Source organism: Salarias fasciatus, chromosome 13 (assembly GCF_902148845.1).
Source record: "Salarias fasciatus chromosome 13, fSalaFa1.1, whole genome shotgun sequence".
Lineage (NCBI taxonomy): Eukaryota > Metazoa > Chordata > Actinopteri > Blenniiformes > Blenniidae > Salarias > Salarias fasciatus.
Window position 1 is genome coordinate 22,839,134 of NC_043757.1, and position 25,361 is coordinate 22,864,494.

The 25,361-nt window shown below is 46.1% G+C and overlaps 1 protein-coding gene across 2 annotated transcripts; it reads left to right on the top strand.

The window, feature by feature from the left end:
* Positions 1 to 860: 860 nt before the first annotated feature.
* On the top strand, positions 861 to 25,050 carry map3k21 (mitogen-activated protein kinase kinase kinase 21). 2 transcript variants are annotated; one of them, XM_030106949.1, is made up of 11 exons: positions 861 to 2,576; positions 16,045 to 16,225; positions 16,321 to 16,469; positions 16,583 to 16,758; positions 19,221 to 19,461; positions 19,546 to 19,668; positions 20,307 to 20,402; positions 21,034 to 21,184; positions 21,738 to 21,832; positions 21,911 to 22,708; positions 22,786 to 25,050. In XM_030106949.1, exons 1-11 carry the CDS (start codon positions 1,772 to 1,774, stop codon positions 23,160 to 23,162), a joined length of 3,192 nt encoding a protein of 1,063 aa, XP_029962809.1. In that variant the 5' UTR covers positions 861 to 1,771; the 3' UTR covers positions 23,163 to 25,050. The 2 variants fall into 2 exon arrangements, with proteins under 2 accessions (XP_029962809.1, XP_029962811.1); XM_030106951.1 differs by lacking the exon at positions 20,307 to 20,402 and having other exon boundaries at positions 22,786 to 25,046.
* The last annotated feature ends 311 nt before the right edge of the window (positions 25,051 to 25,361 follow it).

Here is a 25,361-nt window from a genome sequence, read left to right on the forward strand (position 1 = left end):
TTTTCATGCAAAAAACAAGTGGATCTCATAAGCCAGCCCAAATACCCAAATAGCTGATTATGTGAAAATGATTAGGAATGCTGACATTCAACCATAAATTACTATTTAGCCTGAAACAAACCATCCAGGAGAGTTGGGGGTGGTGCAGTGAGGTACAAACCGGGAAGTCTGGTTCATCGTTTTGTTGAGTCTCTGTAATGCAGTTTTCTTGGAGGAAAAAAAATGCTGAAGCAAGGTATAACTTTTTTTATTTTTTTGTCAAGTGCAGCAAATTGGTAAGACATTGGCCTCACATTTTATTGAAAAACACAATATAATCAATTGCAAGTTTCCTTTGTGGACCACATTTCACGATTTTCCAAATTTACTGCAAATTTAGGGTCATTTAGGTTTAGAATGTTTTTGAACCATAGGCGAAAACAGAGTATAGCTACCCAGAGGAAATACACACAAAGAGAGAACATGCAAACTCTGTACAGAAAGCATTTAACACATTGTTAGCAAATTGTTGAAATGCAACATGGTGATAGATTTTGTAAAAAGGTTATGTGAAAGGCTTTTGAAAAATACGGATTAGCAATATCCCTAATTCAGTCGATGTGTTGGTTATATCCTGGAACAGATAGATGGACTAGTTATGCACTAGTGTGCTGCATTTCTGTGTAATCCCTGGTTGATCATGACTGGAGCTGCTGCTGCTCTGGAGTCATTCCCATCATTTCCCTGAAGGCGCGCTCTCCTCACACATTCCTGCACTGGCTCCTCCCCCCTCCCCCTCGCGGTTGCAATGGGCCACGTGACCCGCTGTGCACCAATCAGCGCGGCCCACCGCCTGCAGCCAGCCAGGAGCGGCGTCTCCCGATCAGTCCCTCCACTGCTGCTCCGACCTCCGTCTGGCGACTACCGCGGCGGTGGGGGGCTTGTTTTGATTAAAGTTGACGGATCTCTCTCTCTCTCTCCTCCTCCCTCATGTGTTATAACTCTTCACCGCTGCCTCGAAATCCAGGATGTTTCGTGCACTTTCCGTGGGTTTGAAGCGGCCGACTGTTGTTCGCATCCACCGGAGGAGAAGTAAACTTTGGGAATAAAGCGATCTTAGAGCGGAGAGGAGCAACTTTTTCCCCCCGCCGCGGCTCCGGCGGTCCACGGGCTGACCTATGCTAAGCTAACCCCCGCTAGCCCCGAGTCTGGAATGCGACTGAAACCCGTGGTGAAAGTGTAGAGCCGAGCAGGAGAAAGTCACACCGCTCTCCATGAGGACAAGGGGCGACCTTCGGAGTGAAACCTTCCCCCGCGGAGCGTCGCTTTCTCGGGTCGGAGCGGGCGCTGCAGGTGCACCTCCGGCGGCACCTGTTAAAACTCGGTGACTTGGCTCCTGTCGGCGGGGAGCTAACTTTAGCTCGTCCTCGTTAGCATTGTTGGGGAAGTTACTTGGTTTTATCCACCTGTTTCAGCGTCGGCCCGTCCAGTGGGGGGGTGGCTTTAGCGGCTAACCCCCGCTAGCTGGGTATTGACCCCCACACTTGCCTCGGAGTGGCGACGTGGATCCGCGGAGGTAGACACACACACACACTCGCTCTCCCACAGGACTTTGGACACAGTTTCTAACTCTGCCCCGGGCTACGCAGGGAAATCCCCTCCTGTTCTAGTCGGCGAAGTCTCAATAGATGCGACAGCATGGGGAATTTTACAAGCTACTTTTTGCAGTTTTAAAGTTTTCATTTTGTCCTAAAAGCTCCGCACCCTATGGTGCCGCTACGGCCACCGAGAAATGGATGTCTCGCAGGCCGCTTTCCCAAACGGTGAAGGGCGGCCGAGCGCCGGCGGCGGCGGGACCGGAACCCTGGGGCACGCTTGGACGGAGTCCCCCACGGTACGTGCGTGGGCTCACTCCGCCCCGCTGTGTCCCACTCGATCCTTGTGGACGGCCGCGTACGACTACGAGGCCAGCGGCGAGGATGAACTCAGCCTGAGACGCGGCGATGTGGTGGAGGTCCTCTCGAAAGACGCCGCGATCTCCGGGGACGAGGGCTGGTGGACGGGTAAAATCAACCACCGGGTCGGGATTTTTCCTTCCAACTATGTCACCTACCAGCCCGCTATCTACCGCCTGCCCGCAGCCGGCGGGGCTGTGGGGGTACGGGAGCGAGTCCCCAGCTCGCCCGTCCAGATCCCCTTCAGTGAGCTGGTGCTGGAGGAAATCATTGGCGTGGGGGGGTTCGGGAAAGTTTACCGGGGCACATGGAAAGACCAGGAGGTCGCGGTGAAGGCTGCTCGGCAGGATCCCGACGAGGACATAACAGCCACCGCCGGCGGTGTGAAGCAAGAGGCCAAGCTCTTCTCCATGCTGCAGCATCCCAACATTATTAAGCTGGAAGGGGTGTGTTTGGAGGAGCCCAACCTGTGCCTGGTCATGGAGTATGCTCGAGGCGGGACGCTGAACCGGGTGCTGACCGGAAGGCGCATCCCTCCACACATCCTGGTCAACTGGGCCGTGCAGATCGCACGCGGGATGCACTATCTGCACGAGGAGGCCGTGGTACCTCTAATCCACCGTGACCTGAAGTCTAGCAACAGTAAGCAAAGAGTGTGTGTGTGTGTGTGTGTGTGTGTGTGTGTGTGTGTGTGTGTGTGTGTGTGTGTGTGTGTGTGTGTGTGTGTGTGTGTGTGTGTGTGTGTGTGTGTGTGTTAAACATGGATCACTTAGGACTGCCCTCAGAGGAGCATGCACACTCCTTAACTTATTTATAGTATAATCAGTAGTTTCGACTAAATCTACAGCCATTTTTACAGCAAGTAGTTCATTTGTCCCTCACCCCAGATAGTCTGTCTATTCAACTGTGTAACTAAACATATAACAACCTGTATTACAGGTAATGATTGTTTATTATTCCGTTAATAACCTAGGACACAGGGGAATGTTTATCTCGTACTTAAGTGGTATTAGGAAAACCTAACCGTGATTGCAGCACAGAAAGCTTATAATCCATGTGTTTGTCACCATATTACTGGAAGAGCAATGCTCTGTAAAAAAAACTGTTGCATGAAGTGGTTGTGGGGGGATGTCATCAGGAGGATGTGAAATAAAGTCAAGAGTTTGCTCAGCTGGGCTGCTCCCTCTTCACTCACCTCCCCTTTATCCTTTAACACACACAGACAGTCACACACCTTCCCAGCCCCCTCTCCAGCAAAAGCTGAAATGTTGTTCAAATAAAGTCAGTGATTTACCAAGCACATAGGGAGACACACTCGGTCCACATGGTCAGGCCATGTGCTTGACCAACCACAGCTACACACCTCAAAGATGGCACTTATGCACATATTATAATAGTCCTAACTATTTAGCTAATGGCTTTTTGTGTTGCATGGATGATATTTTATTCAGCAGGGAATGTCTAAGTTTCTCAGCTGCTGTAGGCATTCACGGCTGGGTGAATAAATTAGAGTCTCGAGTATTTGCAGTTCTCATTTTGAGTCTCTCTAATAGAACGACCTCATGAAACTGAACTTAGTGCAGACCGAGAGGGCAACTGTGCCAATTCCTCCAATCTACTGGTCATTGACAACGGGCCAGCAAACTTTAGTTTCCCAGGACTGAATAATGAATGGCCAGCACTCGATGAAAAAAAGGGGACTGAGTCATATACCCCCTGACACGGGGAACACACTGCGACTCAGGTGTGTTTATGTGTGTAACATGACTCCAAACACTATTTCTCCCCTTTTGTGGATGGGGTCGTATCGACCTGGGGCCATGTGGGGAGCAGCTCCAGCATTCTGATGTCTGTTTAACTCCAGCTGTGAGAGTCAATGTGTGAATGTAGGGACAAACGTGTGAAGTGTACACAGAACCAGACCCTCCATGATTACCGGGTTAGGGGTGAATTTTTGCAGTGTTGTGTTGCACAGATGGGAAGAGTCATCTGCAGACTGACCCTAAAATCTTAGTCTTAACTTATCTTATCGTATATATGCATGTGAAAGTAAATATGAAGAACTATAGCTCCAGATAGTGTTATGTTTATGTTATACACTGGAGTGTTAAAGCTATGACAATGCACATTGTGAAAATTAAAACTCTAGACTTTAATTTTGCAGGAAAAGTACCTGCTTTTTCAGGTGTACTCACCTGGGATCAGGCAGTTAAAGTGTAGCAGGCATGCAAACAGTGGAGGTTGCCTTATTGCCAGAGAACTAGCATTAAAGTCAAAGCTAAACTTTAAGAATGCATTTTTTAAAATATTTCAGCACAAGGTTTTTAAATAGCATAGTTGAAGAACATGTTTTTACTATATTTGGCACCAGGCAGCATTGTTGAAATTGGTTTTATGGTGTAACAAACAATGCCTCGCACAAACATGCTTCTAGCTCTTTGCACTGAACAAAGGGAAAATTTGGATAATTCTCATTATGCTTAAATCTTCATGGTTTGGCCTACTTAAAACTAAATTAGACTGTTTATGGCCCCTGGAATAAAATAAGTCTGGCATCCCTAATATAGTGGATAGAACTAACAAAAACAAATCACATATTCATGTATAAAAAAATGGCTGTAACAACAGGAATGGTACAGAAGAAGCTATCCCCAATAACAGTCTAATTCAGGATAAAGATTTGCTAATTATATGGGGAAGTGAAAGGATTTTACCACTGTTTAGACAGTTTCACCTAATCGGATGTTTGCAGAACATACACAAGCAGGAGCCTCCAAACAGGCATTGTGCTGCTAACACAAGTCAGTGTGTTTATCCTGCCACTTCACTGCGACCTATAGGCGGCTTAGCTTAAAATAAAGAATCATACCAAAGTAACAGGAAATCAGGAGAGGCCATTCCCAATGTTGGTCTTTTTGGTAAACTCATGATTCTACTGTGAGATAGTTGGCCTTGTGGAAAAAGTATTGTTCTAGATCATGGTGCTTAATATCAATCAGAAAACTGGGTAAAGAAGCATGTTGTTAGTTGTTTCCTGCAGTCAGTAGTGTCTGGGTCAGAAGTCTGGACATCTGTAGTCAATACACAGCGTTATCAAGAGAGAATGAAAGAAACTGTATGTGTTTGCTCGGAGCGGAGCAGTGAGTTCACAAAAGACTGTCGTACACACAAGAGGTGCCCCGTGGAGTGCCGGGCTGTTTTGCCAGTAAAAAACCTAGAATAATGCAGCTTACAAAAGTTGTTGCATCTGCTAGTGTGGTGGGCCTGTTGTCTGTTTGCCTTGGCATCATACACTGACTGGCCAGTCCAAAAGGATAAAAGGAGCGAGAGTTGTCTTCACAGGGGGTAGAGGGGATATTGGATACATTGCAATAAGCGTCTGTTAATCAGCAATCTGTCACATTTTAATATTTAATGAGAAAAATGTCTGGTAGTGTGGCTGCGTCGCTTCTCTCCGTCTGCCATGTTGATCCTCTGCAGTACGTTTCATTTTGATGAAATCTAGACAGGTACGTGTTCTACCTGCAAGAACGTGAACAAAACTTCCCTCCCTCCTCCTGACTGTCATTCATCAACTTGCAGTGTACACATGCTCCACACAGACAAACATACAGCTATTTGATCAATGATTAGCCTGTAAAGTAATATGTTGGAAGTCAGTAAGATTTGTCCAATCTCTTTTGTGTTTTTCAACCTAATCTGTAAAATCCCAGCCTGCAGGGAGGAATGTTGCTAATGAGGGATAAAAGCTTAACATACGTTTACACAATGGACTGGTCAAGCAGCGGTTGCTAGGCTACTGCGGTCAGAAGAATGGCTAGGACTCGGAGGGTCTCAAAGCCCTCGTTTTGTTTTGTTCCGTTCATATTTAATCTCCCAGAGAGCAGCGGTACTCTTTTATTGCCACAAACTGAGGGGGTTTCCCTTCTTCGTTATTTCTCCCCTTCTTTTCCTTGTCCCATTCTGCTTCCCTCTTGCTGCTTATAATTTTTATGTCAGCTTTCTGGTCAACACGGCTTTCAGATTTAAAGGGGCAATTATTTTTTTCAAGACACCTTCTTGGAACGAATTTAACTTGATGACAAGTACTATTTGGCTAAATGCCGCCTTGCCACTATTGCTCTACTCTTGACCTTATGTACGGATTGATTGATTTTTGGAGAGAAATCTTAGGCTTCATGTCAGAAGCAGTAATGATTATTGTTTCAAAATAATCTATCATGGCAGATGTTATGAATGCAAAGGTTAAACCTGCGAGCAGAGAACAAATGTTCATTTTATGCAATTTTTTTTTTTACTTTTCATAGATTTGTTTTTAATCAACTTTTGATGGCTTTGCAGGATTTGTTACTTTCATTCAGTGTACTTTCCTTTTTTCCACAGTACAACATTGTTTAATATTTTTTCCTAAAGCCAGGTCTGCCGGAATACATCCAGCAGCAGATGAACGCTGGAAATCACAGTGAAACCTGGCCTCAAGCCAACACACATAACCCACATTAACTTTGGAGTTTCACGTCTTGGTGCGAGCGACAGTATGCGAGGAATGCGCGTCTGAACGCCGCTGAAGCTGATGGGCTTCCGTTTGGAGTGTGCGCTACAGCATTCGCCCATCAATCTTAGCCTATTGTTGCACTTCATCACGCTGTCTCCGCGTTGCCCTCCCTCTTCCCATTTCTGTCTTCAGTCTCCGCTCGCCCACCAGCTCATAGATCTGTGAAGACTAGACGAACATTACACAGACACAGGAAGGATTTACTTTTCTGTGGACACACTGAAATTAGTACATAGCGTTTAGAGTAACTATTACACAACTGAAGGAATTTTTATGAGAACTTGAGGCCGTAGCAGATGACTGTTGACTGATTTAAGAGCATAACTTGCTGTTTTAGATCCTCCAGACTGAGTTTTGTGGCAAGCAAAAATTTGACTTGAAGGTGATTCAGGCATAAATCTGCAGAATATATTTAATGTGATACCACAGTAGAAACAAATCAGTTTAATTTCTTACTTGCTCAACTTATTTCCTAATGTGGGTGTGGGTAAAACAATTCAGAAAAGTACAAGAGTTACCGACTGATCTCAGATTTCTATGTAGTTTTTTTTTATTCTGCACAATTAAAACACGAAAAGAGGGGGGAAATGGCAAAAAAAAAGTTTGAAGACTCAACTTAATGAACTCTTAATGGAGATAGAAAAGCATTTTAAAGTACAGAAAATAAATTAAGAGAATGCATTATACATACAAAGGCTACAGCAGAGTTCTTGTGAATGAATATGATTGCGTTTAGTCCGAAGACAGTCAGTTGCTGGGTATGAAAACCCTAAACAGACTTTGTTGCCTTCTTTCAAGCCACCCTGCAGCACAGCAAAGAAAACCGTCCTTTGTCGCCCCAGTTTTTCATTACTGAGTCACAACAAGCTACACCAGAAAGAACAGTTCAAGTAGCTCGAAAGTGCCACTCAAGTAAATCCCTCTAATATTTCTGTTGTCTTGCTCCACTTTTTGGAGCAGAATCCAAGAGGAAGAGGTACCAAAGCTCGACTAGGTGTTGCAGGGCAACTTTTCTCTGGTTTCCCACAATTACCCCTGGTGACACACAGACAGTTACTGCCTGTCTTTTCTCTATGGAGAGAATGGGCAGAGGGGAGAGAGGAGGAGTTGAGATGCTTTCACTGTGTTTTTTATGACCTCTCCCTGACTGCACCTATTGTTGCAGGGCTGGGTGAAAAGGAAAAGGGCCCACAGCTGAGGAGAGCTGCCTTCCAAATCAACCAATCCCCTGCGCTCTCCCTCTGTAGCGCACCAGCACGCCGATCAACGTTAATACAGGAAAAACACACGAGCTGTACACCTTTAACACTTGATATGTTTTAATTACCATATTTATGGGCGAACTCCAGCTTTCACAGACCCGGGCTGGAAGAGGAAGAGGGCACACAAAGAGCAAGTGGCCCAGAGATATGTGGCCATGATAGATGGATTTAGCCAGCCATTAGCCCTGATCCTTTTCCCATCAACCAGAATGCCTGGGGGCGCTCTCATTTCAAGCCGCAGAGACGGACCAGTCGCTGAATGTTGAGCAGGAAACACTCTTAGGCTCATGCTTAGTCAGTTGGCACAGTTAGGAAAATACTGCCATGTCAGGTTTAGAGGCTGCACTATGGTTTTATGACTGCAGGAGTTTACTTGGTAGTAAACTAATATTAGTTCTTAAAGCATTTTATCAAGAGACTAATATGCAAAACGATTTCATCCTTTGTAGAAAAGATTGAATGATGTTTTGCAAAGTACGGCTTGTGTTGACTGAACGCATTAGCTTTGTCTGCCATAAACAGATACTTTATTATTCCAGAGAGAAATTCAAGTGTGCAGCTGGATATATTCAAATTACAGAAATATGTGCTGCCTGCATAATAAGGAAACTGCACGTGTATTTCACTAACTAAAATATGAAAACAAGCTTCTGCAAGGTAACATGAATCATTCTTTTTTACTTCATTTCACACTGATGTCGTGGTGTAGTTTTTTTTTTTTTAACCATTTTTAATTCCCCCCCCCCCCCCCCCCCCCCCCCCCCCCCCCCTTATTTTTTTACCTGGAGGGGGTTAAGGCAATGAGAAGAAGCGTGGGACCTGCTTTGAAGGCAGCTGCCCTGCTTCTGATCTTCCCACTGTTCCTCTATGAAAGATGGTCTGCCTCAAGATTCGCAGTTGGGAAGGGGAATTAAATGGGGGCTGGGCTGAGGGTGGGGTCCACCTTGGAGGCATATCCTTCTCCAATTGCGCTGAGCTGTTGTCTACTTCAAAACATTTTCTTTTCAAAAGAGTAAGAGCATATAGACAAAAGGAGAAGCTGCAGATATGGGCAAAACAGCGTAAGATCTGAGTTGTAACCTTGAGACATGGCAGGTTTTGGGGGGAAGTGGCCACCATGTAAAGATGTGTCTAGCTTTATTTATTACTGTAATTGTTTGGTGTGGTGTGAAATGTTTTGTTTTTGGTGACAAACCGCATGCGACCACAAAATATTTAGTTTTAATGGAATGCTTCAACTCTGCAAAAATTGACTGATTTACTGTGGGGAGAAGAAAAAAGGTGACACAAGCATCAAATTCAACTTCTTAGTATATTTCAATCAATATTCTCATCGGGTATTAACGGCATGATGAGCCAAGATGATAAACATCTTGTGCTGTCCAAATTATGCACGTCCAAATTCCAAGAAGCCAGTTTTAGTGCGTTTGTTCTAACCTTGGGCTCTTTTTACCGGCATGTGAAGGATGTGAACATGCAGTTCTTAAAGTTTCCTCTCACGGCCCACTGAGGATGCACTTTGATAAATGAGTTTGCTGTGCTTGACTTTGTTTTGAGTACCTTGTCCAAATGAACCTTGAAGCTTCTCGGTAAAAAAGTAGTCAGAAGTTGCCAACCGCACGGTGACAGCTGAGCTAACTTGACTCTTGGCCAGAACGCAGGATTTATCTGTGGAGCACGGGGTGAAATTTAGAGTGGTCCTTGACTTTTAGGATGACTCTTTGTAGAAATCAATCAGATCTCTCTCCTGTTTGAGTCTCTCTTCATCATCTGTCAGTGAATTTTTTTCAGTGGAGACATAAGTAATTAAAATCTCAACAAGATTAGGGTCGTAACTTAGAAAATCACCCGTCAATCAAGGTTATATTACAAGACTTTCTTGAGCTTCTTTGATCCTGCAGAGATTAAGCTGAGAAATCCAGATGGGGTGAAAAGGTCAGTGGCAGTGGGCTTCAAAGCTTCCTGCAGGTGTCAGAGGTGCTGAGCTCCAGTCAGTGACGGAGTGCAGCCTCTTCCTTTGCACTTGCTGAATTCTCTAAATCAATTTGTTCTTTGAAAACTAAGCTATATTAAAGGATTGCTCAACTTTAGAGTGGACTTTTCTCCTGGTACTCCCAGTTTCCTTCCACTATCAGGGTAATATAATATATATGATATATATAACGGTATATTCTGACAAAGAGTCATGCGGTGATGACATTTAACTTCACATCCAGTCAATCCAAAAACACACTAGGGTACCATGGTGTGTTTTTGTGGCATAACGTCAGCGCGGGGTCATGTAGTGAGGAGCGAGGTCTTTTATCAGAGATTTCTAGAGGGCTGACACTGAAATATCATAGAGCTACAAAGGAGGTATTTGGTACGACACGCTATAGGCCAGTCAGCAGAGACCGGCTCGTCCCAAAACCACTGTTCTTTTGGGTTGTGTAACTAACCCATCGTAAGTCGTTATGAACCCACAGAGCCTGCGAGGAGGAATCTATGGAATCACTGAGAGAAGACTTGACAACAGGAAGTAGAAGTGTATCATTGGTCCAGCGAAACCTGTTTGTAATGGAATTCCTATTGTTACAGTGTGGGTAGAGGATCCCCGGTGTCCTCGAGGCTAGTAATGGCACCAATAGCCCTGTTATTAGTAGAGACCCACAGCAGTCTTACCACAGCTTTAAGTGCCACTTGAAATCGATTCAGGATCTTTGGAAATGCTTGTGGATGGCTGTTAAACTTTGAGAGTGAGCCTCTGTGTAACTGTACATGTATTGTTTGCTGAAAGAAACATTTTTTTTCTGGAGGAATAGGGAGATAATTGGACAATAATTCTAAATTCAGATTACAAATTTCCTTTGTTATCTTGGCAAAAGTTGGAATAAAGAGAAGAAAGGTGTGTTCACCTTTATATTTTTAGTTTTCCACATTAATTGGTCAGTAAATGTGATCTGATCTACATTTCTATCACTCATATAGGCAACGACAAAGTGCTTAATCTAAAACTATGCACACACACAACGGCGTACTCAGATATTTCGGGCGGCTCTGGCTTGGTTGGCAGAATGGTCATCTCAATCCGATGGTTGCTGGTCCGATTCCCCATCGAAGTGAACATATATATATAATACTGACCGAAGAGTGTATCTGGGCTTTCTAAATGATAATTTACAACACAAGCAAGTTTAGCAGAAAGCCTGATAACCAACCACTCGTTGCACTCAGCTGTGTTGAAGCGGGGAGACATGGGAAACATGCATATCTGCAGCCCTCCACAATCTGAGTTTGATACTCCTGGTCTACAATACCGGTCAAAAGTTTTAAAACACCACAATTTTTCCAGTGTTTTTACTGAAAATGATGCCGTTTAATGTCTCATTGCACTCAGACGTCAAAGCATATTACAAAATAGCAATTGGAGTCAAAAAAGAAATTATGGAATCAAATTATAGATCAAAATGTATTCTAAACTGCTGACTCATCAAAGTAGCCACCTTTGGCAGATATAACAGCTGAACACACACGAGGCATTCTTTCTACAATAGAAATCAAATGTTCTTCAGAAAGTTCTTCCCATGTCTGTTGCAGAAGTTCCCATAAATCTGTGACACTTGCGGGTTGCTTTGCTTTCACTCTTCTGTCCATTTCATCCCAAACCAGCTCAGTGGGTTTTAAGTCTGGAGACTGTGGTGGCCACTCCGTGTTTTCAAGTTTACCAGCTTCTTCTTTTTTCGCAAGATAGTTCTGGCATAGCTTGGACTTCTGTTTTGGGTCATTATCTTGCTGTAAGATGAACCCCTGACCAACTAGACGCATACCAGAGGGTATTGCATGGCGCTGCAGGATGCTGTGGTAGCCGTTTTGGTTCAGGGTGCCTCTCACTCTGAGCACGTCACCAACCCTGGATCCAGCAAAACAACCCCAGACCATCACACGTCCTCCTCCATGTTTGACAGTTGAGGCCACACACTGTGGAAGCATCCTTTCACCTACTCTACAAAGATCCTGCATGATGAACCGAAGATGTCAAGTTTGGATTCATCAGTCCATAATACCTTTTTCCAGTCTTCAGTAGTCCAATGGCAGTGTTTCTTGGCCCAGGCAAGCCTCTTTGTCTTATTCTGACGTCTTAGCAGTGGTTTTCTTGCTGCAACTCGTCCAGTCAAACCCGCAGCTCCAAGTCTTCTCTTCACAGTTGAAACGGAGACTTGCTTACTACGACCACTATTAAGCTGTGCTTGAAGCTGTTGTCCTGTGACCCGCCTATCACGCAAACTGTTGACTCTCAGAAACTTGTCCTCTGATTCAGTTGTGGCTTTGGGTCTGCCAGACCTCTTCCTGTCAAAGTTTGCCCCAGTTTCTGACTCCCTTTTGATGGTGAAGGAAACTGTACTCACTGACACCCTGACTTTCTTTGCAATTTCTCTGTAGGAAACACCTACATTTTTCAGTGTTATGATGGTCTGTCTCTCTTCCACTGTTAATTGCCTTTTTCTTGCCATTTCTGTAGCAACACACTACTTTCTGCAGTACAATACTGTTCAGCTGATGCTTCTGAGGGTATGGTACCACATTGTGTTCAAACACTGCTTTTATGCTGACAGAGGGGCTTGTTAGTAATCAAGCAAACTTGGAACACCTGTAGGAATTAGTAGCGCCAGCTTTTTAAGGCTTGGTCACCCTCCGTTGCTGCAGGACAGCTATCAATTGTTAACCCATTTTGTGTTATTGTTCTGAAATGTATTCTGTTTTCCAGTTTTGGGTAACCTTTCCTTTTATTTTACCCTCTGGCATTTCACCACTTACCGCTGTGTCATTTCAAGCTACTAATTGGTCTTGAGTGACTTGAATTGCAATAAATAACTGGAAAAATTGGGGTGTTCTAAAACTTTTGACCGGTAGTGTATATCAATGTGCTTACAAATTAAGGTGTGCATTTCAAACTTTTTTTTTTGTTGTTTTTTATGCACATAGTGTATTAACCTGTAAACCTATCACAGTAAGATTATCTAAACTCATTGGCTTTTTAATGCTGTTCAAGTGTCTGGCACTTTGTGTGCTGGTGATTATTTTGCGTCCCTGTCATGTACTTGGTCTACCACCATATTAATGTTCCCCCGCTGATAAAAGTCTCAATTCAGTCAACTCAAATAAGTCTCGGTAATTCAGCTGAGAGTTGTCTTCAGAATAATGAAACATGTCCACTAAGCATTGTGAAAACAACAACATACATGTACGTTAGTGCACAGGTTTGGAAACATGGCTGCAGTAAAACGCATTAAATATGAAACCATAATGTTTCTTTGACTGATCTTTCCCTGGGATTAGGGTGGACATATTGGGCCAATAATCTACGAGTGCCTATGTCTCCCTAAGTCTAAAATGTCAACTATGTCTCTCAACTAAGGCTGTGACTTTAACGCGTTAGTTACGATTAATTAATTACAGAAATTTTAACGCGATAAAAAAATTATCGCAAATTGTCGCGGAACGTTTGTCACCGGACGAGTTTCACCCGGACATATTTCGCTGTGACACAACAACGGAACAGCTCCCGACTTGGTGAGTTTCTCCTTAAATCTGGCGACTTTCCAAAGCCTCCTGGCGACTTTTTTTGTCAAAAGCGACTAGCAACAAATTTAGCGACTTTTTCTGGTGCTCTGGAGACGTGACAGGACGTCTCGTTCTGCAGCTGCTGTCCTTAATGAGCTGCGGGTGCTGCGTGAGCCCCTCCCCCGTCCCAAAGCACTCACAGGCGGCCAGTCTCACACAGCGCTCCCTGCTGCAGTCAGAGCAGAGAGGAGACCCACACCACTCTTCCACACTTCAAATGAATCGCGTGTGCACAAATACGCCACTGCTCACTTGCTGACAAACCAAGAATAAACAGAAGAAAATTCATTTGCAGTTCTAAACATATTTAGGGTTTTTTTTAAACTCACATTTTGCTTCTCCCATGACGTTATTCCTCTCTCCTACAGCGTCCATTACAATTACATGCAAATTGCAAATTAGGTAACGAACCTCATCTAGCGACTTCTGGCGACTTTTAGGACAGCCAATAGTGACTTTCCTTACTGGGGAGTTGGCAACACTGCTCCTGACGACAGCGCACTACTTGGTCTCATGCACAGAAAATTTAGATTTAAAAAGCCAGCGGATGGCAGCGTGGATAAAACCAAAGCTGTATGCACATTGTGCAGCAAAGAATTTGCATACCATCGCAGCACATCGAGCCTGCTATATCATCTGAATGCTAAGCATGTCGCAGCAGCGACCAACACGCAAGCCTGGCATACAGCTAGAGTTGAAGAGGACGTCACTCCGACTACTTCAAGGACCCTCGCCCAGCCCAACAAAAGTTGCACTAATCAGTGTGTATTGGTTTATTTGTCTTGGTTAAATTCCTCCTTCCTTGCTGAAAAAATGAACAGTGTTTTGTTGCTTAAGCTCATGTATCACTATATTGATTCACTATACCAAAATCCATTTGAAAAAGAAAGGTTCTCACTGATCTCGGGTCAAATATCGATATGCGATTAATTGAGATTAATTAATTACAAAGGCCCTAATTAATTAGATTAATTTTTTTAATCGAGTCCCACCCTTACTCTCAACTATGAAACTTCCAGGTCCCAGGAAAATATGAATGTTATTCATGACACTCTGGAGGAAAACGCTGTTATTGTCCATGTGCAGCTGTGGCCGTGGTGCCAGTGTACAGTAGCATTGTTGCACTTCCACTGCACTCAAGCAGCAATGAAGAGGTGAATGTTTCTTAGTTTACTGGTTAAGTCTCTTGAAGGACTCAACATCACACGAGCTGGTCTACATCTTTCAACAAATCTGGTCCAACTTTGACATGTTTGCTGTTAATCTGGTTATATGTAGATACAACTTTTAACTTTTCAGTCAGTTAACCTCTGTGGATGAGTTTCAAATGGAGATAAAGTGAGATTCAGGCGAATATTTGTGCATGACTCCAGGAAAATGCCGCTAAGGTCTGTGTGTGTCTTGGCACGTCTTGGTTTTGTACCGATGTGGAGTAAGTCCAAGGTCACTGAGTGACAGTACTGCACACACAATGCAAATACCTTGTAATACGTGCACATAAACATCGCAAAGCCTTTGTTGAAAGCTGTTAACAAGCTGGATTTAAGCTCAGTAACTTTGCGAGTATACATTGTGATACAGTTGCTCTGGGAACTCGCATTCCTCCATGTGGCTTTCAAGGCTTGGACTGTATCATTATCACTGCATACTTTTTCCCATGGGAATATTATCACAGTTTATGTGCTAACAATGCCCCAGGTGTTAGGCTGTTTTTTTCTTTAAAATGATTTTTTTTTTTTTTTTCTTGAATCATAAACTTTATCGCCTCTGTCAAACCACCTAAAGGTTCATTTACAGTTCAAGCTTGTAAACAGCTCCGGCTGTAAAATCATTGCAGCTGGTCGGAGGCGTTCAGATCGACCCGCAGCGATATCTCTGTGTGTAAATAATGAAATGGGACAGTTTGTAACGTGAGCAGCTCTTGGCAGTAACGAAAACAAATGTGGAAAATAATACCGAGCGGTTGAAAGGATCAAAGAGTCTATTTTGGCCGCTGATGCACCTCTTCATGGAGAAGTCTGCGTCTCGCTGTCGACTGGATAGCGTGGATGTTTGTCGGTTGGTGTTATTGACACAGGGATCAGTTTTTGACTCTGGGGATAAGTGTGTCCACTCTGTCTCTGAACACTTTAAAATCAGATCCACTTTCACCTGAAAAGCAAAAGTGATCCTGTTACAGTAGAAAGTGTCCAATGCAGAAACCCAGTTTGTGTACATTTTCATATATTTATCGGTGGCCTCTGTACGTTAAAAGTGAAAAGTCAGTGGCTGTTCTCAGAGGGTCGCTGCGGCGGCGCTCTCAGGCCGGGTGTCTCATTACCAGCGGGTTTGGAGGGTTCCGGCCGTCTTTAATGTGTTAAACAGTTTTAGGACCCGAGGACAGGTGCTTTGTGGCGCTGTCAGCCTCCTGTTTCTGCAGCAATAAATGACCTGCATACCACTGTTGGCCCTCTTGAATATCAACTATCATCTGCTCACCTGCACGGTCGTCCTCCTCGCCGTCCCCCACTCTTTGTATTTGCCTGTCTTTCATTCACTTTCCCCCTTCCCACCCTCACGTCTGTCACATTCATCCCCGATCCTGTCTTTCCACTTTTCCCGTCTCTCAATCACATGTGGTGAAAATACCGAGCTCCAGTTTCCATTTTGCTTTCGGTCAGTCCTAATTTTCATCATTTCTCTTTGCTTTCAGTTTTATTACTTGAAAAGATTGAAAATGACGACATCGGGAGGAAGACGTTGAAGATCACAGATTTCGGCCTGGCCAGGGAGTGGCACAAAACTACGAAGATGTCCGCGGCGGGAACCTACTCCTGGATGGCTCCGGAGGTCATCAAGTCATCTCTCTTCTCCAAAGGCAGCGACATCTGGAGGTGTGATCAAATGAACCAGCACACAGATCTCTGAGCGAAATATCCTCGCCTTTTTACTCTTGTGAAATGACCTTGTGTGTTTGTTCGCCTGCCAGTTATGGCGTCCTGCTGTGGGAGCTGTTAACGGGGGAGGTGCCGTACCGTGGAATCGACGGGCTGGCCGTGGCTTACGGCGTGGCCGTCAACAAGCTGACTCTGCCGATACCCTCCACCTGCCCCGAGCCCTTCGCCAAGCTGATGGAAGGTAACCGAACCCGGTGACCTTAACGCAAACAAACACACACCCCAGAGCGCCAAGCAGCAGCAGCAGTACAGGTCAACCAGCTCGTGCTAACGTGCCGTCAATGCCGTGTGCAGAGTGCTGGGACCAGGACCCCCACGTGCGGCCCTCCTTCTCCTGCATCCTGGAGCAGCTGTCGGCCATCGAGGAGGCGGTGATGGCCACCATGCCGCAGGACTCCTTCCACAGCATGCAGGACGACTGGCGTGTGGAGATCCAGGAGATGTTCGATGAGCTCAGGACCAAAGAGAAGGTGGGCCACACGGATTTAGTTCTACTAAATGGAACCAACTGCCCGTTGGTTTTTGTTTTGTTTTTTTTTCTTTTCTCCTTCAGTTTTCATTTTGTCAGACAGATTATTCGGTCGTTGAGTAGAACTGTGATTTATCCCTCTGGACAGCTTTTAACTGCTAAAAAATTTAATTGGTTACTTTCAGCAGGGAAGATAATCACACGTTTAACAAAACCGCCCATTAATGCGGCGGTGCTTTAGCGTACTTCCCCCTTTTTAAAACCTTAATCTGCTTCCTCTGTAAATCCGCCGTTGCTGGCTTACAGTGGGGAGGGTTAATTAGCGTTTGGAGAAACGGCAGGATCAGCGCACACAGCTCGGTCAGCAAACAGTAAACCGACAACACAAACCTCCACAGGTGGTGTTCGAGAAGATTTAGGTGGTTTTCTTTTGGCTGTTATGGATTGTTATATTCTGCTTTGTAGCACCGACTACGTTAAGTCTCCTTTTGTTTCTCTGTGTTATGTAGTTTACTATTTTCCAGATTAAACCTGTAAATGACCACCTGATAATCTGCCACCACTTTATTCATCCTGTTAGTTTGATATTAAAAGAATGCCAAGAATCAAATAAAACAAATATGTTTTCGCTCTAATAACTTCATAGCACAACATAGAAAAATTCCCCTTGTTTAACCAGATTTCCTGTAAAGATCTCACAGTAATTTGTGTCTAGGTGGGTGGCTGAAGCAGTTTGAGTGTAAAGCGGCTTCATGGAAGTCATCCAGTAAGGATTATTGTTTCTCAGCTGAAGGCATTTATAGACAAAATCTGGAAATGAGGAGAGGGTTGAGCCTTGGGAGGAGACGTAGCTTTGTAACAGAGCCTGAAACAGCAGGCAGTAATCTCCCCAATCCGTCCAGTACAATCACTTATTATTTTTGCTACCTGTCCCATACACCTCTTCCTGTAAATCACGTTTGTTTTTCTGTAATATTTATCACTTTATTATTGGAATCTGAACATGTAGCACATGACTGTCATTGTGAAAACAAATCCACCTTGTTGAAGATAACACTGAATAACAATTCGCTCGTTTGTTATATAAAAGTTTTCTTTATGTAAATAGAGGAAGTTGTGGCCCACAGGTGAGGGAAGCTGCTGTTCAGGTTATGTCTGGAAAAGCATGTGGGGTAAAACTAGTGCCATATCAAACACGCCGATCACGTGATCCACCGTGGCGACTCTGGAAAAGAAGCAGAAATACAGCCTGCTCTAAGAGTTTCTGATTTAGTTTAATTACGGCTAGCACATCTGTGTGTTATATATGTGTGTGTTAGATTATATAAATGAGTTATGTAATCACGTGATCAATCAACTTCAACTTCTTTACCACGTAGTTTAAAGTGACAGACAGCACTACACACAGGATATTTTTTTTATCATAAATAACTTTGATGATTTCTGGACAGCAGCTCTCAGCTCAGGCTGTGATTGGAAGGTGTTTAAAACTCTTCACGTAAATCCCCCTGGAAATGAAAAGTATCCCTTTTAAAAATGTTTCCATCTTATGAATAGTGGGAAAAAATGTATGATTTTCTTTTGATTTGCATTTTGCAACACGTTTGAATGGAGGGAAGGAGCTTTATTGGCCTTTATTGCACTTTATTGGTGCCGTATTGCCTTGTAAACGGGTTCATTGAGGCGGCGATGGAAAGGAGACGAGCTCCAGTTGCAAGGAGGAGGAAAAATGTCAGGAATGTCCGAGTCCTTTGTTTGGTCAAAGCAGAGTTGTGATAAATAAGGGAAAACAGTCGACACACCGCTACAAAGTTCATTAAATATGGCAGATGAAGTCAGATACAGTGAGCAGTCATCAGCTCAGCTTGTTTTTCTCCTCGCTGAAGTTTCAGTGCTTTTCTAAAAAGCTGCTCTACGACCGGCATTTCTTTAGTGGCGTAAAGGTCACACGTTTCATTTGATGATTCTCAGTACCACATCGATCCAAATATTATATAATATCAAGATTTTTTTTTTGCCTTGGAACCATTTGGAAAAGGTGAGGTGGTCTTTGGAAGGGAAAAAGACGTCTGTTCTTCTTCATCTCAGAAATGTCATTAAACACAATCTGATCCAGTTTGTATTCCACAAAGAAGAAGAATATCCTTGATATACAGGTAATGCTCACCTGTGCATGAAAAAAATGGAGCAATGCAGCAATCAGTGGCTCAAAAGCAGGTCAAACTGTTAAAATGCAGGAGGCTAATTTTAATCTGATGGTGATCAATGCAGCTGAGATTTATAACTGTCAGGATGCAGAAACATATGGTGCCACTGAGAGAAATGTAAGAAGATGGACTGTCTTTACAGTCTGAGGGAAATGAAACACCCAGACCCCCTGAATCGGAGAGAAAAACATGTTGAAGGCCATTATATTCAGAAAACGTTGCCGTCATGCTCATCCTGACCTCCGGTGTGCGCCAGGAGCTGCGCTCCAGGGAGGAGGAGCTGACGCGAGCCGCCCTGCAGCAGAAGTCTCAGGAGGAGCTGCTGAAGCGGCGGGAGCAGCAGCTGGCCGAGCGCGAGATCAACGTGCTGGAGAGGGAGCTCAACATCCTCATCTTCCAGCTCAACAAAGACAAGCCCAACGTGAAGAAGAGGAAAGGCAAATTCAAACGATCCCGCCTCAAACTGAAGGACGGGAACCGGATCAGCCTGCCCTCAGGTGAGCCAGGAAACGAGATTTAACCGTAAAATAACAATTTTATACTTGCATCGCGTCTGATCACTTCTTCTGTATCGTCTTTAGACTTTCAGCACAAGATCACCGTGCAGGCGTCGCCATCCATGGACAAGAGGCGCAGCCTCCACAGCACCAGCTCGTCGCCGCCCAGCAGCCCCACGCTCATCCCGCGGCTACGAGCCATTCAGCGTGAGCTTCCCTTCTTCTCTCCATCCCCTCCTCGCCGCTCCACTCAGGTTTTTACGTTCAGCATCAGAAATGAAACGACGGTCCAAAGTAAAGCTCGCCGACGGTTTCATAGGAGCAGTGTTGATAATGAGCCATGTGAACCAGACCTCCAGGGCCACTAGTGGGCCACCAGTTGTTTGCACAGTTTGATAAAGATATTAGTTGCGCCCCAGCGCTCGTGTAATAACAAATTCCTCTGGTGCATTTATGGCAGGAGGGATTTTCAGACAGTGAGTGCAGAGAGGCTCTGACCTGCGTTCGTCCCAGCAGACATGGCTGATACACAATAGAGTTTACAACAAAGACTACACACACACACACACACACACACACACACACACACACACACACACACACACACACACACACACACACAGGGCCAATGCCTGTAAAGAGAAGTGTTTTTTATTCATTTCAGTTGTTGAAATTCATCCTTATGATTTTGTGATAGTTTTCATGACCGCCTTTCACATAAACATAAGTTTAAATGCTACCTCTATCTAGAGTTCAGGTTAGTTTTATTTGTATTGATTTACAGGTTTGAGCCAAATAAGCGGACACTCCAGGCTCACAGATAACCTGTACGTTTCCCTCCTCAGTGACGTCGCGCGTGCGGAGGGATAGTTTGTATGTTTACCAGCAGGATGTTGATCTGACCAGCGAGCTCTCGGCCGGCTCGGGGTTCAGGGGGAAAGGCAAGGTTACGGCCGTGCAGTCCGGCTGACTTTCACAGCTTCTAAAGGGGGTTTGATGGCTAACGGCATCTCTGCAGCGCTGCAGAGGTTTTCTGGTTCATGGATTCATAACTGGACTTCGGTGTTTGCTGCTTGGGGAAAATCAGTCGAACTGCTTAACTTGTAAAAACAGCCACAGATTTGGGCCAACGTTCTGCTCTTACTGTGAATTGAATTGAATTGGTTGGCAGCGCTCCTTGGCCCTCGTCTGTTGTTGCAGATCTGGTGGCTCTTACCTTCATTTATAAATTTATATTGACTAACAAACCCCTATAAATAAAATCCATAACCATTTTCATGTTTTTTTGGTCTCTCAAATGGATACCTATGGAAATTAATGTTTATCCAATGCAGATGTGTGTCTTAAAACTGGGAGTTTTGTAGTTATTCAGACTTTTTAAGCAGTCAAACTCCATTTGCAGACAGAGAGAACAAAAAACTGATAACCATTGTGATGGGGGGGGGGGAGAGATTAGCACTGGGATTTGACAGATGGCTCAATCTCTCTAATAATCCTACTAACATGCCGACAGCAGATTCCCTGTCGGGGCGGTTTGAGCGAGCAGTAACACCGCTGGTCAATGTGTCACAGTCACCCAGGACGAGAGCAACCGTACGTGGGGCCGCAGCTCCCTCTTCAGGCCGGAGGAGTTCGACGACGTCAAGAAGGGAATCAAGAAGAAAGGGAGGACCTGGGGCCCCAGCTCAGTGCAGAGCAAAGACCGGCCGGCTGCTGCTGAGAGGTAGAGTGGATTTACACACACACAGGTCAGCAGGTCGGCTCATGTGGAGACAGGAGTGTCACAATCCCTCGCTCTGCTGCAAAGTGTGTCAGAAAGGAGTGCAGGACTGAGACCAAAGGAGAGGAAAGGTGGCCGGGTTCGCACTCCCAGACGTCTTCATGAGCCTTTCTGCGCGCCTCCACGAATGATCACCGAGCGCATAATTAAAACGCCATTTCTGACCTTTTTCACACATCAGCTGGAAGAAAGCAAACTGTCCAGGATTCATAAGCCTGAATAGATTCACACGAAGCAAAACTCACTGATGAACACGGTGTGAACTTTTCAAGCTGTACTGTTTTCTGTTATTACACCAAACCTGGGTGCGTGCGTGCGTGCGTGCGTGCGTGCGTGCGTGCGTGGAGTCGTGTCTTCTCTGGAGGACACTGAACAGATCAGACTGGCTTCAGGTATTTGGAGGACGTGTGTTAAGAGCTTTAAGTAATGAATTCAGTTCGGTTTATAGTTTTATCGGAGTGCGCCTGCCTCATTCGTGCCTGTGTGTCATTTCCAGAGTGCGTCCTCTGTCGGACGGCAGTAACCCCTGGTCCACCAGCCTGGTCAAGTCCCAGAAGTCTGTGCCTCTCGCCGCGCTGTTTGCTGAGCAAGGTACAGCCGTGAGCCTGACGGCCGAACCGGAACAAGCCGGTGAGTCGATCGCTGATTTTCTTTTCCTTGTGTCGTCAGCGGGAGCGGGAAAAGACGAGGCGTTCTCCCCGGACGGCCCCGACGTCAGCTCCAAACCAAAGCAGCTCAAGTTCCCCAACCAGGTGTACATCGATCTACCTCTGTGGAGGGACGAGCAGCAGCCTCAGGGCCCCGCCGGGCCGGGGGAGGCCGGCGGCCCGCCCGACACCCCGGACGACCCCTACACCACCACCTCCACCTCCTCCACCTCCACCACGCCGCAGCTCACCCCCACCAACAGCCTGAAGCGGGCGTCGGCCCGCCGCCGGACGGACTCGGTGCTGTACGGCTGCGGCTCGCTGCTCGCCTCCGTCGTGCTCGGCTACGACCTCCGGGAGGCGCTGAGGAGCCCCGGGGAGGACGGCGAGCCGCCGCGCGAGGAGAAGGAGAAGAAGAAGAAGGAGGGCCTGTTCCAGCGCGCCACGCGCTTCCGCCGCAGCACCTCGCCGCCCGGCGGCCGCCCCCGCAAGGACGAGGCGCCGCCGAGCCACGCCCCCGCCCCGCCCGTCAACCTGGTCTCCATGTCGGCCATCATGGAGTGCAACTCCACCAAGTGCCTGCTGCAGCCCGAGGCCGACGCGGCGGAGCCCGGCACCGGGAAGGCCGAGAACGCCGCCGCCGCCGCCGCCGTCGATCACCACGCGGAGCCGCCGAGGCCCGCCGTGGCCGGCCCGCAGAGCCTCAGCACGCCGGCGAAAACACAGACGCCGGCGCAAACCCAAAGCCAGCCGCCGGAGCAGAGCAACCACAACACGGGGACACGCCTCCGCAGGAAGAAGTACACCGTCAACCACAGCCGTGAGTCACTCAGGAAAGGTTTTCTTTTATTTTTTTATCTATCTGCCCTCCAGTAAAGCGTCCCTCTTTCTTCTCAGTCAACGGGCCGCCCGCCCTGCCCCCGCCGGCCGCGCACAAGAAGCAGGACAAGAACGGAGCGGCGGAGAAGCCTGCCGGCGGCGGCGGCGGCGGCGGCGGAGGAGGAGAGGCCTTCTCCAGGCCGCGGCCGGTGTCGTTCCGAGCCAAGCCCCATGCCTGGGCGCTGCTGCGCGGCCGCAACAAGAGCTACTCGCTGGGCCACTACTCCGGGGAGAAGGCGGCGCAGAGCCTGAACGTGGTGCTGGCGGCCGACTGCTCCCTGCTGGACATGGACGCCGAGGGCCAGAAGCGGGACTGCACCGTGCCGCTGTGCCGCATCCAGAGCTCCCCGGGCCGGCCCTCCGTCTTCGAGCTGGAGAAGGAGTTCCTGTCTTAGAGCCTCACGCACACACACACACACACGCACGCACACACACACACACACACAGTTACTGCCAGGCGTTCTTTGTATTAGAAAGTAGAACTCTGCTGTGTCGTAGTTCCAGAGTCACATCTTCGTAACGCCCGAGTCCCAGAAGGTTCATGATGCTCAGTCTACACACACACACACACTCAGACACACACACGGAACATTCCAGAGCTGATCAGCAGCTCGTCCCTCTGTGTAGCTGCCTCCTCTCTCTCTCTCTCTCTCTCCTCGTTCTGTCAGTGCAGCTCAACGTTGACCGCTGCTGCAGCTTCCTCAACACACTACCCTCACCTTTTTATTTATATATATATTTTTATAGGTAATTTAATATGAAGAGACTCCAGCTTCCCTTTAGCCACCAGCAGGACATTTACATTCCATGTCAGTTTCAAAGCTGTGTGATCACGCTTTTTAGATTTTTTTTTTTTTTTTTTTTTTTTTTGTGACTTGAAAATCATGCATGTACCCTTAAAATGTTGAAGAAAAAGAAAAAGCTGAAAAAAATGTACTATGCCTTGTTTGTAAATATGATTTTTACCCGCTGTCAGCCTAATGCTGGCAGTCGTTTTGTATTTTTTAAAAAAACAAAAGTGGAAAGCCGGCGTGCGGCTGGCGTCCTCGTTACACTCGGTACGTTTCCACCCCGAAGGTTTTAGAGATGCGGGTAGAAACACGCTGGAAGTCCCGACCGGGCGGACGTGGGCTCTTCTCTTTTTAAAAGTCGTGGTCACGTGTTTTCTAAGAGTATTTATAGAGATTTTTTTGTGTTTTGTTCTGTGGAGCTTCTTCCTGTCCTCAGCTCAGTGGACGGCGAACACTTGAACACTTACGACGGAGGAATGGGCAAAAAAGGAAAAGTCTTAATCTAAAACCGGCTCGGGAGCGTTTTCCTGTTAAATCTCCACCTAAACCGGCCTGTACTGTAAACCCGACACATCCGGTGCCTTAAACACAAACGGCTGCGCTGTTACGTTAAACTGCTCCGACACTGGTGGAGTTTTGGTTCAGTTTCCTTTTTATATGTACTTTTTATTTTTTAAGCGAAGCATGAGAGAAAGGCTTCTGTTGAGGAGAGGATCAGCGTCCGCCTCCAGCCTCCGGACCCACGCCGGGTCCCGGGGTTCGCTCTGTTACCGGGGTTCAACCCCCACATGCAGGATCTGTGCAGCGTTTCAGAAGAAAAATCCACCGTCGCTCGACCGACTCTCCCAGGATTTCTCAGACGTGTCCCTCGCTCGCCGGCACAAAGACACGAATTCCCAAACGGTGTAAATATAACTGTGATTCTCCGGCGCGTCTCCGTACCACTGTGGCGTTTTCCGATTATTTAGAATGTGAAGTTTTGACCACTTGACTTTCAGCCAGGTCCCACACTGCCGAGGCCTTACTAATCACCAAGCTGCCCTTCTAAAGGTGTGTGGAAATACCACCAGACACACACACTCACACACACACACACACACACACACATCTCGCCATCTTCAAACAAGCATTCCTCCCATCGATTGGCAGCATTCACAGCTTCTGTCTGCGGGACCAAAATCACTAAAATGAACTTCAGCTGCTCGTCAGGAGTGGGAAAAAAAAGCACGTTCCCCTCAGTGCTGCGGCGTCCGGACTTCCTGTTAAAACGTCAACACTTCCCTTTAAAAGAGCAGCAGGAATCCCCGAACGCCGGCGTCACGCCGACTGCGTCAGGCTCAGCTGTGAGGAGACGTGCGTCAGTGAGTGTTTATCATTACAGTATTGGTTTATTTCACGCCTGATTGATCAAGAGTGTCAAGTTTATCAACCTTTTGAATAAAGTTGAAATCAAAGACTAAAGTCGCCTCTGTTGTTCTTTCAAAGATAAACCTTGTTTGTTTAAATTTGAATACTGCTGTCAAAAGGAGCATTTGCAGCCCCGAATCCACTCAGAACTGTGATTAAAGAGACGGAAATCGGTGTAAAACAGAGTCTGGATTTTATTTGTTATGTGGCAAATGCAACACGAATCCGGCACAGTGTAACACTGATATATACGTTTAAACTTTGTGGTAAATTAATCATGTATTGCAGAGGACAATCAAACAAAAAGCAGGATTAATTTAGGTAAAATACATTCCCTGCTGCTGGGATTAGCTGTAAAAAAAAAAAAAAAAAACTCCAACTAATCTGAATGAACTG